The following is a 15803-nucleotide window of genomic DNA, read 5'->3' on the forward strand; positions in this document are numbered from 1 at the left end:
ACATTAAGGTGCAATGGCCATGTATTGAGGCCGATATAAGCTGCCTATAAGGGTCAGGGTTAGGCAGCCACTGTCTCTCAGTGGGGGAGTGAGGTGCCTGCATGGCGTACGCCCGGGTTTGTGCTGTGCTCCCCTGGGCTCAGAGGCTTTCCCTGGCTCCCAGCCCTGGCGATGGCGACGCAGCCAGAGCTTGCTGTGCCCCCTTTCCCTCCCTTCCTGCTGGGCTCCTCCACCCCGCGAGGATCCTGGGTTTCACGCACACCGCTGGTGTAACTGGAGCAAGAGGCTGCATGGCTGCAGGTTGTGCCTTGGCCGGGTGGCTGCCTCGGGCAGGTCTGCCCCAGGTGTGCCATGCCGCTGCTATGCTGCTGCCTGCTCTGAAAGCCCTTCTCCCCGCAGGGCCTGGCCTGGCATTCATCGCCTACCCTCGGGCTGTGGTCATGCTGCCTTTCTCCCCGCTCTGGGCATGCTTCTTCTTCCTGATGGTTGTTTTGCTGGGACTGGACAGCCAGGTAAAGGTGCAGGTGCAGGGTGGTTCCCTGCCAGACAAAAGCCACTGTCCCTTTGGGACAGGCTTGAACTTGGCTGAGGTGGGGGCAGCAGGGCTGGGGAGCCGGTCAGGACAGGCTGACAGTGGTGGGATCTCTGCTCTTTGTAGTTTGTCTGCGTGGAGAGCCTCGTCACAGCTCTTGTGGACATGTACCCCACCATCTTCCGCAAGAAGAACCGCCGGGAGACCCTCATCCTGCTGGTCTCCGTCCTCTCCTATCTGGTCGGGTTGGTGATGCTTACAGAGGTATTTTGGGCTTAGACCATCTGCACGGTGCTTATTTGGTCTGCGTGCCCCCCTGCAGGGGGGGGCCTGGCAGGTGGTGGGGGTCTGTGCTGGGGCCAAGAGCTTGCTGGTGAGGCCCATCCTGGTGCACAGTGCCTGGGGGAGGCTGCCTTTCCCTCCCCATGTCGTTCGCATTTTCCCTTCCAGCCCTCATCCCTTGTGTCGGTCAGAGTCCTGACACTTTTCCTGCCAAGACTGATAATTGGAGCTCTGGAGAGCCCATATTTTAGTTATAGATTTATCTTTACATGAGCCAAACCTTTACAGCTGTTGCATGGCAAGGGGAGCGCCTTTGTCCTTCTCTTTCGTCTTGGAGCTACACGAGCACTTGGTGTAAGGAAACTTGGTGGGCCTGAGTGCGCTCCATATCTATTACAGTGATTTCTCATATATTCCCTTGTTTTGATTAATTGCCTGGGAGTTAAACTGTTCTGGTTTAAAAGCTTTAACTTCTCCTAGCAGTATATGTGTGTGTGGATTGACGCTGCCATGATGCTCTTTGCATCTTCTGTTTTCATTTGGGCATAGTTTTGAAAAAGCTGCCTTCAGTGTTGCATCTGCAGCTTTGTGCCTGGACTTCCCCACAGGCCCATTTTGTAGATAGCCTTGCAGCCTGGGCAGTGAAACAGCCAGGCTGCCAGCCTCTGGGCGCCCAACACTCTTTGCCTGTGCCTGATTCATCTCCCCTCTCTCCCTCCCCACCTCGCCTTGCTGCCCACTTGGCCCTTCCCAGGGTGGGATGTATGTCTTCCAGCTCTTTGATTACTATGCTGCCAGTGGCATGTGCCTGCTCTTTGTGGCCATCTTCGAGACTCTCTGCATCGCCTGGGTCTATGGTGAGTATGAACAAGGGATGTCCCCAGCTCTGGTCTCTCAGGCTTTTGCTTGGTCCATCTTCAAAACACTGGTCTATAGCTCATCTTGGCAATTGCTTCGCAGGGCAAGGCAGACCTCCAAACCCTTGCTTTGGTGCTGCTGGACTCAGTTGGCAGGGGCTTCCTCGCAGCAATGCCCTGGGAGATCTGCTTGGCAGATATCCCCAGCATGTTCCTATGTGCCCCTGCTTTTGAGGTCCTCCTTCCCTGGGGACTTGGAGCTGGCTGGGAAATCTTTTCCCAACCTGTGCATAGAGGAGTCTGAGACCCTCAAACATTTTTGAGAGCCCTCTCTCAGCCTTGACATTCACAAGGGGTGGGTAAAACCTGGGTTCAAGTCCCAGCCTGGGAGATGTGGAGGGGCTGGCTCTGTTGACCCACTGGGCTGTTCTGGGGCGAGAGGATGTTAGTCCAGGACAAAGACTAAAGCTGGCCACACTCCTGGCAAGCTCCCCGACAGGGCTGTCAGCTATGCTGAGGTTATTGCCTCATCTTCTGGGGAGTACCCAAACAGTTGTGAAGCAGGACCCCGGACATACAGACCCTGCTGCTCTCCTTCCCTGGTAACAGCGAGGCATCCTTCTCCTTCGCAGGTGCTGAGCGCTTCTACGATAACATTGAAGATATGATTGGCTACCGGCCATGGCCCATCATCAAATACTGCTGGCTTTTCATCACTCCAGCAGTTTGCATGGTGAGGGCCCATAGGAAGAGGAGCTTTGGGGGGGAAGATGGGCAGACCTAGGTGCCTCTGAGGTACAGATGCCTACATATATACAGAGGGATATGCAGGTGTGTGTATGTATAGGGGTTTATTTGGCCTGTACTATGGGAGCCTGTTCTGTGTGTTTGTGGCTTTGGGGGCCAGGCATGGGGCTAAACAATGGGGAGAGGGGTCTGGCTCAGCAGTGATAGAGGTGGGGTGAGTCGGCTGGTGGGGTGAGCTCATTGCTGCCATGCCCAGTGCTGCACATGGGGGCTGTCCCAGCAAAGCTTGCTTGACTTGCGTCTCCTCTGTTGCTGTCCTGGGAAGACCTTTGTTACCATGAGACCCTGCACAGATGTGGACTCACAAGGAAGACCTCTCTTGACTAATGCTGTTGATCTTTATGCTCTTTTTCTTTTGGTCTCTTCTACCTTGCCAGGCAACCTTCCTGTTTTCTCTGATCAAATATACCCCGCTGACCTACAACAAGAAGTATGTGTACCCGTGGTGGGGAGACACCTTGGGCTGGCTGCTAGCCCTCTCCTCCATGGTGTGCATCCCTCTCTGGATCGTCTACAAACTCTCCACCATCAAAGGCTCCCTTAGAGAGGTGAGGCTGGTGCTCTGGGATCAGGGCATAGGCTGTGCTTCTGTGTTGAAGTCCAGCCTTGCAGGGGGATCATTTGTGTGTTGCAGGTTAATTAGCAGGGAGCCTAGAATAAATCGATTGAATGAGTCCATTTCTGTAACTGACTGTTGGTTTTATTAAGTTCTGCCTGGCTGGAGGGCTGCTCCAAGCTGGCTGTGGCCTCTTGGTGCCCTTTGTTTATTGCTTCTGTGTCTTTGCAAGCACCACTAGGAAAAAGTTCATTAGATGGAGAGGATAAAGATGATCTCCAGTGCCTCGAGTCAGTTTGGAGGCTGCCCATGACTAAGGTTTGGGGCCTTGCTTTTAGAAAGCTCCAGATCCCATGAGTGTTGCAGGCAGCTGAGTGTCAGTGGCCTGAGCCTGCCCAGCTCCTGGAGCTGCTGTGACCCATTGCTGGCTGCCCTGAACGTGCCTTGGGAGAGCCAGGGACCTGGCAAAGCAGACCTTACTCCAGACAGCGTCTTGTCCCCGCCATGGCTCACTGGAAGTTTCACAGACATCCTGATACCCCAGGATCCCACCTGTTCTCTGCCTCCAGCAAGTGCTCAGGAATGGGTTGTGACAGCAATGTGCCCCTCATCGCCGTGTCCAGCATGGACAGGGAGGAGTGGGCACAGCTGCAGGAGCACAGCAAGGATCACACTGCATGATGTAGAGGGTAGCTCCTTATACACTTGCTGTCCCAGTTAAAGCCAAACCTGTGTGCACGGGCTCTCCCTTTGCAGTCTGTGCCGGTGGAGGGGATGACCTGGAGGCACCTGGGCACCGACCTTTCCTTGGACTGCTTTCTAGCCCTGGCATGGAGCAAATGGAGGACAGAGCTTTCCTACTGTGTCTCAAGTCTCTCACGTGCTCAGTACTTGTCTTGGGACAAGTGGTTGAAAGATGAGTTTATCCCCTCAGTTTCTGAAGTGCTGACTGTCCTTATTTGGGACATCGCTGGCATTTAGGGAACAGACCTGCAGCCTTGCCTGGCTGGCTGAAATGATACCCATGACTGGAAGCGGAGGGCCCGGGTCACCTTTTGTCCTTGTGGCTGTGTTCAATGCCTGCCTTTGCCTTCCAGAGGCTCCGTCAACTCACCTGCCCACTTGAGGACTTGCCTTCCAGGCCGGGCACGGGACATCCCCTTCCCTCCACCAGAGCTGGCCTCCTGATGCTGACAGAACTCGAATCTCATTGCTAGGACCAGTGTGGCTCTCCCTCCCTCCCCCCAGGACGGTTTCTATACAGCCTTTACCACCTGTTGGATAATGCAAGGATTCTTCACTCGCCAAGGAGAGAGGGATTTCGGGCCTGAGCTCCCTTCTCTGGAAGATTTGAAGGGCTGAGGAAGAGGCTGCCGTGGAGATGGTCTGCGTGGAGTTAGCAATGCACCTTAATCCTCTCCCTGGAGAGGGCTCTGAAGGGGTAGATCAAGCACTGGTGTTCCTGAGCATCCCCCGCATTCTGGTGGGCAGAAAGGAAGGACTGATCCTGGAGTGGAGAGTGTCAGAGAGTCACAGAGATGCGGCTCCAGTGTGGACTTTGGGAGCATTTCCATTCATTCCATTAAATCTTTGTTCTTCCCTTCTAGATCTGCTCTGTCTCAGTTTTGTCTCACCAGCATCCCTGCTCACAGCATGTTAGGCGGGATGTGTGTTAGTGGAGCTGTGCTGGGCATTCAGGTCCGGATCTCTGTTGCACTGGGACATTGGTATGGGAGGGCGGCCAGAGGAGAGGAAGCTTGGTTAGGGTAGGAAGGAAAACAGGGAACACTGGTTTGGAGGCCCCCATAAGTGGTAGGCCTGGGGTACCGAGGTGAAGCAGAGAGCACAATGCCACCTTCCGCTGGAGCCATTGCCAGATCGCAGCCAAAAGAGTCATCTGGCTGATGAGTCACTGGGCTATTCCCGGGGTCTGAGAAGCGCGTGGGTTTGCATTTTCTTCATGCAAGTGAAGGATTATGGGAAACTTTCCCTCGTCTCTGCAGGTCTGTGTCTTTTTTGTGCTGACTGCCTTCCAGGTGCTCTAGAGCCCGTCATTTTGGTTTTCCTGCATATGGAAGAAGGGCTGCGTGGCTGAAGCGGGATCTGCATGTTATGTCAACAAACAGGGCCCCTCGTTTCCAGGCTGTTTGGGTAAAAAAAAAAAAAAATAAAATCAAAGAGCTTGTGTTTTAAGTGCTGTAGCCCCAGCATCCGAGGAGGGCAGCCAGAGGACACGTAACCCCGGGAGGCTGGATGGCTCCCAGGAAACCCCGAGGAAGCTGGAGCCCGGGCAGAGCCGAGCGAGCGGCCGGAGGCTCTCGGCTTCCCGAAACGCCCGCGGACACGGGTGGGCACCGCGCTCCGGCCAAGGCTGCCGGTGCCGCGGGGAGAGGAAGACGCGACTGAAAGCAATCCGCGCCGTTAGCCACAAGGTGGCCCCAGGACCTCACCCACCGCCGCAGCGCCGGCCGGGGTCCCCGCGGGGGGCAGCGGGCACCCCCGCAGCCGGCCGGCACCCCCCGCTCCGCCCGCTTCGGAGGATCCTCTGAGCTGGGGGGCTGTTCGCTCTGAGGGTCGGTGGCAGCCTGGTCACCGGCTGTAGGGCTGGGGAGGGGGTTTTCTCCTGGGTCATGATGACCTGGGTGGGCGTTTTCGCCCTTCGTCGCCTGTTGAGGTTTTCTCTGCAGAGAGCTGCGTCCCACAGGGAACGGTGACCTCGGCTGTGGCAAGGACTGGTTTAGGTTCCCGAGGACCTATAGGCAATGGCAAGTTATTTGGCTTGGTTTTCTTGGGCTTGGTTTTCCCCAGTTTAGTGTTGTTGGAGCCTGGTGACCTGAGATGGGAGACAGGTCGATGATGGAAAGGGGTCATGAGCTTTCGCTCACGGAGGCTGTGAAACTCTGGTGAGCACCAAGGACTGGGGGGATTGTTGCTGGGAGGGTTTCTGAGAGTGCAGATTGAAACTCCAGGAGGGAGAGCCCACTGGTCTGTGGTCCTCTGGGGCTTCATTGGCTCTGTTCCAGCGTGCCTGTGGAAACCTCATCTCATTTCCAGCCCATTTTCCCTTTTCCCAGTCCATTTTCCAGGAGAACATGAGGGCGGCTGGGTTCCTTTGCTAGGCTGCACGTGCAACCATGGGTGAAGCCCCGTGGTGAGCCCTGCACCTTCCCTGTCAAAAGCTGAGCCGCTGGGTTTCTGCATGCCTCCCCCCCTGCCTCTGGAGGATGCTGGTGATGCTGAAGGTATAGAGCTGGGGAGCGGGAGCTCAGGGCTGAACTGGCTGTCATAGTTTTCCTGGGTGGCCTCAAAGCTCCAGATTGCCCAGATGCCACAGTGCTTTATGGTGCTCATGTGTGAGCTGAAGGTAGGAAAGAGCATAGAAATCTAGGCCCTTTTGGAAAAGACCCATGATGTGATGGAGGATGGAGCCACCCAGCTGCCATTCCACTTGAATATGGTACTGGCTGGTAGAAATTACTCATAGAAATGAGTGAATGGAAGTTTAATACAGAAGTGGGTTTTTTTTCTGTTGGCTTTTTGAGTCAATCGTACTAGAAGCTTCAGCAACAGATATTTTTGTTCATGTCATTCTAATCTTAAACAAACCTATGCTTTCATTTTCCAGTAATGTCTATAAGAGGTTTGGCCCACTGGGAAAGTATTTTAAACCAAATAGAAAATAGTAATTGTCCACAGCTATCTCCAAAATACGGCTGATGTAGAAAGCCTGCTCAGCTGCATGTAGGCAAAGCGGGAGTCTGCTGAAAGGCTTGTGACTTGCTTTGTTTCAAAATAGTCTGGTGTCCAGTGAATTGGGCATGTGGTTTATTGATCTGGTTATATATGAGCCAGGAAACCTCCCAAGCCTGTGTTCCTACATGACCCAATTGCTGTAAAGCTTTGGATGAGCTAGGCAGGTCAGATAAGCAAGAACACCAAAGGTTTTGCTAGACATTCTTAAATAAATGTCTTATTTTGGTAGGACTTCAGGACAAAGTATTGGAACCTATGATGCCTGGCTTGAAATATGAATCGAGTATATTCTGTATTGCTCATTGAGAAGGTTGTTGGACTAAATCTGAAATTAATGTATTTTAAACTTCCAGACATGACGTTTTTCACAGTACTTTTTAAGGCCCCACAGTTAGAGGGAATTTTGGTGAAATTCAGAATGTGGAGATTTTGGAATATGGTGACTGCTCATGATTTGGAATATGGTGAAAGGGATTTTCATTACATTCAAGATCAGCGCAGTGCTGCTCTTCTTGCAGTCTGTGGAATTTACTCCTACTCATACCTTCTCCACCTGGGGAGATGCTGACGTCCCTTGAGACAGGAAATGTGTGGTTGTTGGAAATTTTCCACCTTCAGAATCCAAAATCTGCAACTTAGCCTCAGAATTCAACTCATTAGTTTCAGAAAAATGGGGATGAGATTAAAGACCCATTTTTTTCATGGTGTTTTTTCGTTTGGTTTTTTTTTTTTTTCTTTTTTTCCCCAGTTTCAAATGAGAAGTTCACATAAAAATAAAGAAGTCCCTGAGATCCTGTCCTGGGTTGTTAGTGCTTGAAGAGGATGACTGACCTTTCTGTTCACCTGTCCATGAAAACCAGGCTCTGCTTTTCCCATACTGTGGTGCTTTTATCAGTGGTGCCTGGGGAAGAGTCTCAGCCCCCTAACTGGGCATCGAGATACTGTTGATGCTGCTGTCCTCCTCCATGGATGGAGATGACCACTGAGGGCAGGGGAGTGACTTCAGATCTTGGGGACGGACCTGTGGACCAGGATGCGTCTGTTCCTGTGGGGAGCAGCCCAAACCCTGGGGCTCCCAGCGTGTTTGAACAGATGCCCTGAGTGAGGGGTCCTTATCCATTTGCCACTAGTGATATATAAGACAGTTTTCTGTGGCTATTGAAGAATCATGCAGTTTAAGTTGTGCTGTGTGTTTAGGTGACAATAAAGGTGGATGTGTGGGGAGAAGACAGGCCATGGCGCATAAATGGAGAGAACAGAGTAAGATTGACATCTTAACATGTGGGATATGTAATCCTGTGAAGCAGAGATCCCCAAATAATCTGTTCAGTGTGTCCTGCAGGCCATTGCAAATGAGCATATCCCTTAGAGCAGGGTATTTGGCTGAGTCCTTGTCTGCTAATGTGGTTAGCAGCCTGCAGGATGGGGATCTGCACAGCGCAGATAAGGAAAGCGTGCATGGGGGAGCACAAAGACGGATTCGGGAAGTCGTTACTTTTGAAGTTACCAGTGACTCGGTTACCTCTTTCTCCATCTGACCTGTCCAGAGTCACATCACTTTGGGCAGGGACATGCGCTTTGCTGTCCCCGCAGACTGACCTTGTCCTTTGTGCCCTTGTGTATCGGAGGTGTTTGCTGTCACAACACATCCCACAGCAACAGGCTCAGCTGCCCTGAGGAAGGGAGGGCGAGCAGGAGCAAGCAGGCACGTACCCACCTGCCCTCTGCCTGCCTTTTTCCTGTGGTTCTCCTTGGTCTCTGGTCAACAGCGAGCATTGCTGTTAGACTCAGAGAGGCTGTTAGACCACAGACGTCTCCCCAGCATCGCTAATCCTCCCTCCTGACCACTTCTATTGCTGACACTGGGCTCCGAAGCCATTTGCCCTTGCCTCATCTTCTCCCACACTGGGGATGCTGTAAAATAGGGAATGTCTCACCCTGCTCATACTTCCAAAGGTGGAGGCTCCTGACAGCTTCCTCTTCTCCAGGAGCCTGGCACAGGAGTGGTGCTGTGGCTGCTGGAGCCCATCACGGTTCTGTGGGGCCTCGTTAGCAGTTGTTACTTTGGTTATGTTCACTTGTGATTAGTTATGGTGAAACTGTTGCAGGCAGTCACAGGCTTACTTAAGCAGAAATTAGCCATAAACATTAAAAATAAATTATACAAATGCCTAGGGGAAACTCCTCTGCAAACACAGAATTCGGTCAGCTAGGCAAGTTCCCAACCAAAGAAGCAGCTGCGCTGTGCCCATGGGGGAACCAGTGTTTTTCCCATGTCATTAGCAAAGGTGTCAAGAGGTGGGATTAGTCTGGACGAGCAAGGACAGTGGTGGCTTGTCCCACAGACTGCCCAGCGAGGGGGGCAGCCAGGGCTGCAGGCTCCTCTGTCTCCCGCACAAAACCCAATGCCTGGTTCCCGCAGCCCCTAACGTTTGGAAAGCAGGAGCACGTTTCGGATGTACCCGTAGGGTGTCACACCGACAGACTTCTCCCAGCAGCTGGGCTGTGGTGAGGAGGGGTTAATTTTTGGTTCAAAGCTCTGTGTCTTGCTGGCTCAAGGAGGAGGGAAGCATCGTGGGGCCTGGGGCTGGCTGCTGCCAGGGAGCGTGGCCCCGGTGTGGGCTGATGTTGGCAGCCTGCTGCTCTGGGCTGGCTCTTTGGCAGGCTTGTCAGAGCCAGCCAAAAGGGAGGGGAGACCCAAATAATGGGAAAAGTCAACATGTGCTCTGAGAAAAGAAAAGGGAAGGTAAAAAAGGAGGCAAAGGTGCAGTGCCAGCTGGCAGGCAGTGAGTGGGGTGGGGAGGAGGAGACCTTTGCGGAGGTGCAGGACATCTCTGAGGTTGGGGTTAGCTGTCCATTAGGGCAAAGGCTGGTGCGGCAGGCTGAGTCCTGGTCTCCAGCTGCCCTGGGCCTGGCAGGTTGAGGGAATCAGGTCATTTTGAGGAGAGTTTTCCCCCTCTGCTGACAGGAGGGGATGGAAACCTGTGCGGCAGGCTCTGGGCTGGCAGGTGCAGAGGGAGCAGGTCCTTCTGTGTGGTGGGACAGCAGTGCTTTCCCATTCCTCCCATGCACCCTCGGGCACAGCAACGGGGCTTCCTCTTGTCTTGGTGTTCCTGTCTGCAAAACTGGATGCTGCCATCCCTTCCTTCGCAAAACGCCTTGGGATGCACGGTGGGGAGGGCTATGGAGAGCTGGGTGCTGCCGGTGTCAGACCCGCACACGGTGGGGGTCCCAGCTCTGAGAGGGGTTCATGCTGCCTGGGGATGGGCTGGGAAGGGGGGGTGCTTTGAATGTTTCCAGGATTTATTGCAAACAGCGCTTCCCTTTTGGGGATGGAGAGTTTAAGAGCAGCCTCACCCATACACTCCCTATCCCTGCTGCCAGCAGGGCTGCTTCTTCCCCTCCCTCTGTATCCCTGTGTCAAGACACCTTCCCTGGGGCTGGCATTTATCCCCCCCAGAAGCTCCCAAGGCTGATCCCTGCTGGTGTCTGTCCCCTGTGCTGGCTGAGCCTTGGCTATGGCTCCTCTCCTTGGGCCTTGCTCGCAAATTTGCATCCTGCCACATAATCCCTCTAGTAGACCCTGTGGGAAGCTGCCTCTGCCTGTGGAAATGGTGGAGGAGGAACCCCTGCGGTGGGGAGACCTGCAGTCAGATTGCCGCGTCCTTTAGCAGCCCTGTCCTACCTACACAGCTGGGCAGCCCAGGGTGCCTGCTCTGGGGCTGTCTCTGCCAGTGAAGGTGGCAATTAGCGATCAGGGAGTGCGTCACCCCTTCACTTGCCCTCTCCCGGGATGGGGCTGACCACAGTCCATACCCACACAGCTGAGAAGGCCAGGAGGTGATTTCTGGTTTTCAGTCTGGGCTGTCACACTAGCGCAATCCCTCACGTGGAGGCTGCTGTGGTGGGATAAAGGTGCCCCATGCCCATAGCAGGTTTTAAAAACACAGTAAATTATTGCCTGGTCGGAAACTCTGAAGCCTGAGTGTAACTTCTGGGCTGGAAAGCAGAAATAGCAGCCTTTTTTCCTTCTGGAGAATGATTTTCACACATTGCTAGATAAAGTTCTCATTTAGGTTGACTTTCTTCTTGTTTTATCTTAATGTCACAGGTCATTTGCCATCTACAGTTTTGCAAAAAACTGATGTTCCTGTGAAACACTTCAGCGTGGATAAATCAAGTTTTTAGGTCAGCTCTGCTTACTTAGGCTTATCTCAATCCCCTTTTCATATCTGGATAACCTCTACTGCACCTTTCCTCCAGCTGTGCTGGGTCACACCAGTCCTCTGTGGCAGGACGGGCAGCGGCACTGTCCTTCATTAGGAGGGATGCGGAGGCAGTGCAGTGCCTGTGTTGTGTAGCAAGCACATGATGTTCACCTTGCAGTCTTTCCAGACTTCAGAGACAGCCCCCAAAAGGCAGAAGATGGATCCTGGCCCCTCTGACACTGATCCCACCCCATGCAAGGGAAGAATCAGCTTGTATTTCTTTGGGTATGGGACCAATCCACTCAACCAGCCCAAATGGTAGGTGAAAGCCAGGGATTTGAAAAGTGGCACGCTTGGAAAGTTTAATCCTGGAAACAGGGTATTGCACATGGTCTTTGGCTGCTTGCGAAGAGGTATTGCCTGCTCCAGCTGCCACCCCAGCCCTCTGCTTTCATGGCCCCATTGCCCGACTGGGGCCTCTGGGACAGGGCTGGGTTGGCTCAGAGCTTCCCAGCCCCAGGACGTCCCCCAGTGCTCACCATGAGCTGCTCTGCCCCCTATTTGCACTCCCCAGCAGCGTAGTCTCAGACTGGCTGCCCCCAGTGTCAGCTGAGGTAGTAAATAAACACCCCCAAAATAGAAGGAGACATATTCCCCTACTGCCTCTGGTATTAGCCTCAGTGGTTTATCCTGAGGATCCCACCAGGCACAAGGGTGACTCCCTTCACGCACGTCTCCAGCATCCCTTGTCCCCAGGGCAATCCAGCATGCTCTAATGTGGCCTGATTCACTGGCATCTGGCACCCGTGGAGGATTTTTTTGAGAAAACATTACAAACGACCTCTATAGAGTGTGCAGGCTTGTGAACCTACCGCTTCCCCACTCTGCAGAGGTGAGGGCTTTTGTCAGTTCCCAGGTTTCCCACTGAGGGGGCTGGAGGATGCTCATCTGGTGAGCTCTGACACAAGCAAGCAGGTCGGAGCATGTGCTGGATGTGTCCTAGCTTCCATCCTGCACGCTGCTGTGGTTTGACCACATGAGTACGTGAAAAGGTCAATAGGAATTTGGTAGGCACGTTAACAGACAAAGCAAAAGACAAAACAGTAATAGCATTAAACATAACGTTAAAAAAAGTATCTGAGCTGAACTGTCTTGAGAAAAATGGCATAACTGGAATGCCTGCTGCTGGTGTTTGTCACAAGAAGCCCTGGAAAAGTGCATTGGGGCTGAGGTGGATAGAAAGCAAGCTGGCAGGGCAAAAGCACAGAGGGATTGCTCACTTCTAGTGAGCACACAGACACTGTAAAAATAAAGACTCCAGCAGCATCTCTCCCTGCTGACAGAGCTCTCTCCTATGAGCTGTGTTTGCATTCGCAGCATATGGCACAGGCACAGAGGGGTCTGCGAGAGCCTGGGACAAATGTCCCCCCTCCACCTGCTTTCTGCCTTTTGCTCCATCGACCTGATGGTGTTGGTGAACCTTGAGCTTGGCCACTGTAAGAGGTTCAGTGTAGTGCTCCCTGGAGATGGAGGCGATTCATTCTGCACATTTGCAGGATGATTTTAAGAGATGCCACTATCCCACTAAACTGCTGAAGCCCCAGAGCAGTGGGGACATGTGGCAGCCAGCCTGGGCCATGCAATGGGGTCTGCAAGCGGAGACCTCCCTCCTGCTGAGGCCGAGAGGACCTGGAGTCACTCCACTGACTGCTGTCATCGATATTTGCAAACTTTGGGCCTTCACCCTGCCTGACAGTGGTTGCTTTCTTTTCTTGCTTTCCTGTCAGGGCCACAGTTCAAGGTCTGGAGAGGTGTATGTTGTAAGGGAGCTGGGGAGAAAGTACTCCCGCCCCATACTCCTCCCTTTCTGCCATCCCACCACCCACACGTGAGCTGGGTGATAACCTGGTGGGGGGAGCTGGTGAGGGGGAGGGACGGGAGGAGGAGAGAGGGGAGTCTTTGCCTTAATTCTTCCTGTATCTCTTTGGCACTCAGTGGATTCCCTGCCTGGACTCCAGTGGGACAGGACAGGACAGGACAGGACGGGCTTACCTGGGGGAGACCTGCACTGGGTTCAGGTGAGTTCGGTGTTGGCTCATTGAGCAAATCTGGCTGGATGCGCGTGTCACACTGGGAGCGCCCGTGTCTCCGGTCCTCCCGCAGCCAGCTGCTATGTGCCAGCTGCCTGCCGTGCTCTGGTGAGTGGGCCAGCAAAACTGTAAAGGGGAAAAGCTTCCCAACATTACGGAAAGGAAGAGAGAGCTGCAGGATAGGGAGCAAATAATCAATTTGGATCAACCCAGGAAAGAGGTTTTTCTTTCAATGGTTCTTATAGGAGAGGACAGGCAGCGATGCTGCTGGGGGGCTGCCAGGAAGCTGCAGAGCAAAGGGATGCCTGAAGGATGGGTAATTGGTACTGAAGGTTGCAGCAGCAGAGAGAGAGAAAGAAAAGGACTCAAACAGCAGAAAGATTGAGAAGAGAGATGAGAGTGGGCCAGGCAGGGGTGGGGAAGAAGGGTAGCGATGGCTAGGTGATAATAGGTACAGGAGGAAAGGTGCTAGGGGTGAGGTAGGCTGTAGGCATTTCAGCTCCTGCAAATGCGAGGCAGTGACTCTCTCTCCTCGTGTGCTGCCCTGCAGAGGTGCCAGCCCTGGCACATTGACTTGGGGGCTGCAGCTCTAAAAGGTGTGCCTGGAAGTGTGCTCCTTTTCCTTTTTGCCTTAGAGGCTTCATTAAATTTGTTGCTGTGTAGGGGTGAGGCAGGGAGACAGCACAGTTTGGGCATGTGCTAAACTCTGGGGATCTGTGGGCATATTTGTGAACAAACCCAGGCAGAACACATGGGGGTTTCATAACACCTGATCTGTGTCTCCTTAAATCAACAATGCTTTTAAAGTAATCACTACCTATCAGGGCTTTCATCCAATGCTATTGGAAATGCCATTGCCCCAGTTTTTCCTCTTCAACAACTGCTGATACGAGAGGCTGAACCTTGGACCTGACCTTTGCAGCTCTGCAACAGCCCACCTTTGCTGGATTCATGGGTGCAGATGTGGTCCGTGGTCCTTGCAGAGGGCAGGCTAATGAGCCCTGCGCCGCATCTCTACCTGCCCATGCTCCTGGGCAGGGCTATAGGAAAATTTTGGTGCCCCAGGTTGGAAAGCAGATACCTCGCCTCTTGGAGGGTGCAGGTGGGATGCAGTCCCATTGCATTGCAATGCAGCATTACAGCAGGGACTGCTAGGAAGGGGTTACGGCACTGCTAGTCATAATCCCACACGCTTCTGCCTGTCCCAATTTCACCTGAGGTGCCTTGTCCTGTGCACCAACTGGAGATGGCTGAGCCTGCCCAGGCTCAGCCAGGTAGATCCCCAGCCTGCACCTAAGCAGGGTGTGGGGTGCTGGGCTCCCTGTGCAGGGCTGAACAGGGACCTCGGTGCAGGGACAATAATGGTGCGGAGCCCACGTGGCACTGCTCTGCTGTTCTGTGATGGCTGTGCATGCATCTGTGCCGAGGCACCGGGCTCTGCCAAATAAGCTGTTGGCTCCCCTCGTCCTCTGGGCTGGAAGGCAAAATATAAGGTGTCATGCCATGACCTCACCTGCCTTTCGGAAGGGTTTCCCTTGAGTACTCTTTCTCCATGTTCCCTGTTTCTTATCGCTCAGATAGCAAATGCCCCTAGGCTGTGCTTAGGATGTGCCTGCCTGAGGGAGTTTAGCTAGAAGTGCCTAGAGTAGTGTGATGCCAAGTCCCCTGCACTGCTCTCCTGCCTCCAACCCACCTGGACCCTTGGAGATGTTGGCTGCCCGCAGAGCTGGCTCCTCTGCTTTCCTGCCCCAAAGCAGCAGCCCCAGAGAAGCGACTGCAAGGTTAAGACTTTAGGCACTGCAGAGGTTCGGATTTTTGTGCAGGCCTGCATGAACCTGCAGAGCGTAGCTGCTTTGCTGCCCACTCCTCCCCTAACCCCTTGGCCTCCAGCCTCAGGCTGACCTGGGTCAGCAGCAGGCTGCTAAGCCGCAGCGCTGGGGGCTGGCAGCCTCCCTCCCTCCACCGGACCTACCCAGGGCTGCCGGGTGTCACGCCTCGCTCCGTGAATTTGCTGCCCTGGTTAGGCGGCAGCCCCATGGCCACCGTGTCCCCTCCTGCGGACTCTGTCCCATCCCTGCGGGGCACCCTCCGGGCTGCACCACAGGTCGCTGCCCTGCCATGCCCCTGCTGCGCCTGTTTGCAGAGCGGGTGCTGGAGCAGCGTGGTTTCACCCTCTGTGGCGTTCACCTGCTCCGCTCCTCCAGCCAGTGACAGGAGCCGCGCTGTCCCCGCGCTCCAGCTGTGCACAAGGACCTCTGAGCAAGCCTGACGCAGCTGCAGGACTTCGGCCAGACACCTCTGGCCGCCAGGTGGGTGGCTCTAGGGGCTCCACCGGGGCCAGGCTGGGGCCAGCCTGGCTCTGTGTCTGCAGACCTGTCACTGTGGTGCTCTGTAAGAAAGATGGATCTGCCACGGTTGCGTGCTACTGGGCCTCCTGCTATATGGCAGTGGATACAAGACTATGGGCTGAGTGGAGGTCTCGAGAGCATCTGATGTGATGCAAAGGTAAAGGCTGGTTTCTGATCATATTTACACCCTATTTATGGACTTCATCAGTTAGTCTTGATTTTTTTCTAGGCTGAAGTAAGAAACCACCTCTGTATCTCTGTAGCCCAGAGCAGGGATGGTGAGCTACAGACACCGGCAGAGACTGAACCGGCACCGAGAACAACAGCCTACACTGGTTTTAGCAAGGGATTTGCCACTGATCCTCAGGAA

At 54.0% G+C, this 15803-nt stretch overlaps 2 protein-coding genes across 3 annotated transcripts in view; both read left to right on the plus strand.

Annotated features, from left to right (window-relative positions):
* The window catches only part of SLC6A13 (solute carrier family 6 (neurotransmitter transporter), member 13), a 32883-nt gene extending 28248 nt beyond the window's left edge, over positions 1-4635 (plus strand). For both annotated transcript variants that reach the window (XM_010566209.1, XM_010566210.1), the window contains 6 exons: positions 400-512; positions 659-796; positions 1569-1671; positions 2304-2404; positions 2856-3026; positions 4132-4635. In XM_010566209.1, coding sequence (XP_010564511.1) covers positions 400-512; positions 659-796; positions 1569-1671; positions 2304-2404; positions 2856-3026; positions 4132-4251 — 746 coding nt within the window. In that variant the 3' untranslated portion in view covers positions 4252-4635. The remainder of the gene's footprint in view (positions 1-399; positions 513-658; positions 797-1568; positions 1672-2303; positions 2405-2855; positions 3027-4131) is intronic.
* Positions 4636-8025: 3390 nt separating this feature from the next.
* The window catches only part of SLC6A12 (solute carrier family 6 (neurotransmitter transporter), member 12), a 46001-nt gene continuing 38223 nt past the window's right edge, over positions 8026-15803 (plus strand). The window contains exons 1-2 of the mRNA XM_010566211.1: positions 8026-8118; positions 12991-13073. The gene's annotated coding sequence lies outside the window, so the exon portion shown is untranslated. The remainder of the gene's footprint in view (positions 8119-12990; positions 13074-15803) is intronic.

Source organism: Haliaeetus leucocephalus, unplaced genomic scaffold (genome assembly GCF_000737465.1).
Source record: "Haliaeetus leucocephalus isolate CR32 unplaced genomic scaffold, Haliaeetus_leucocephalus-4.0 Scaffold206, whole genome shotgun sequence".
In the NCBI taxonomy this organism is placed as follows: Eukaryota; Metazoa; Chordata; class Aves; order Accipitriformes; family Accipitridae; genus Haliaeetus; species Haliaeetus leucocephalus.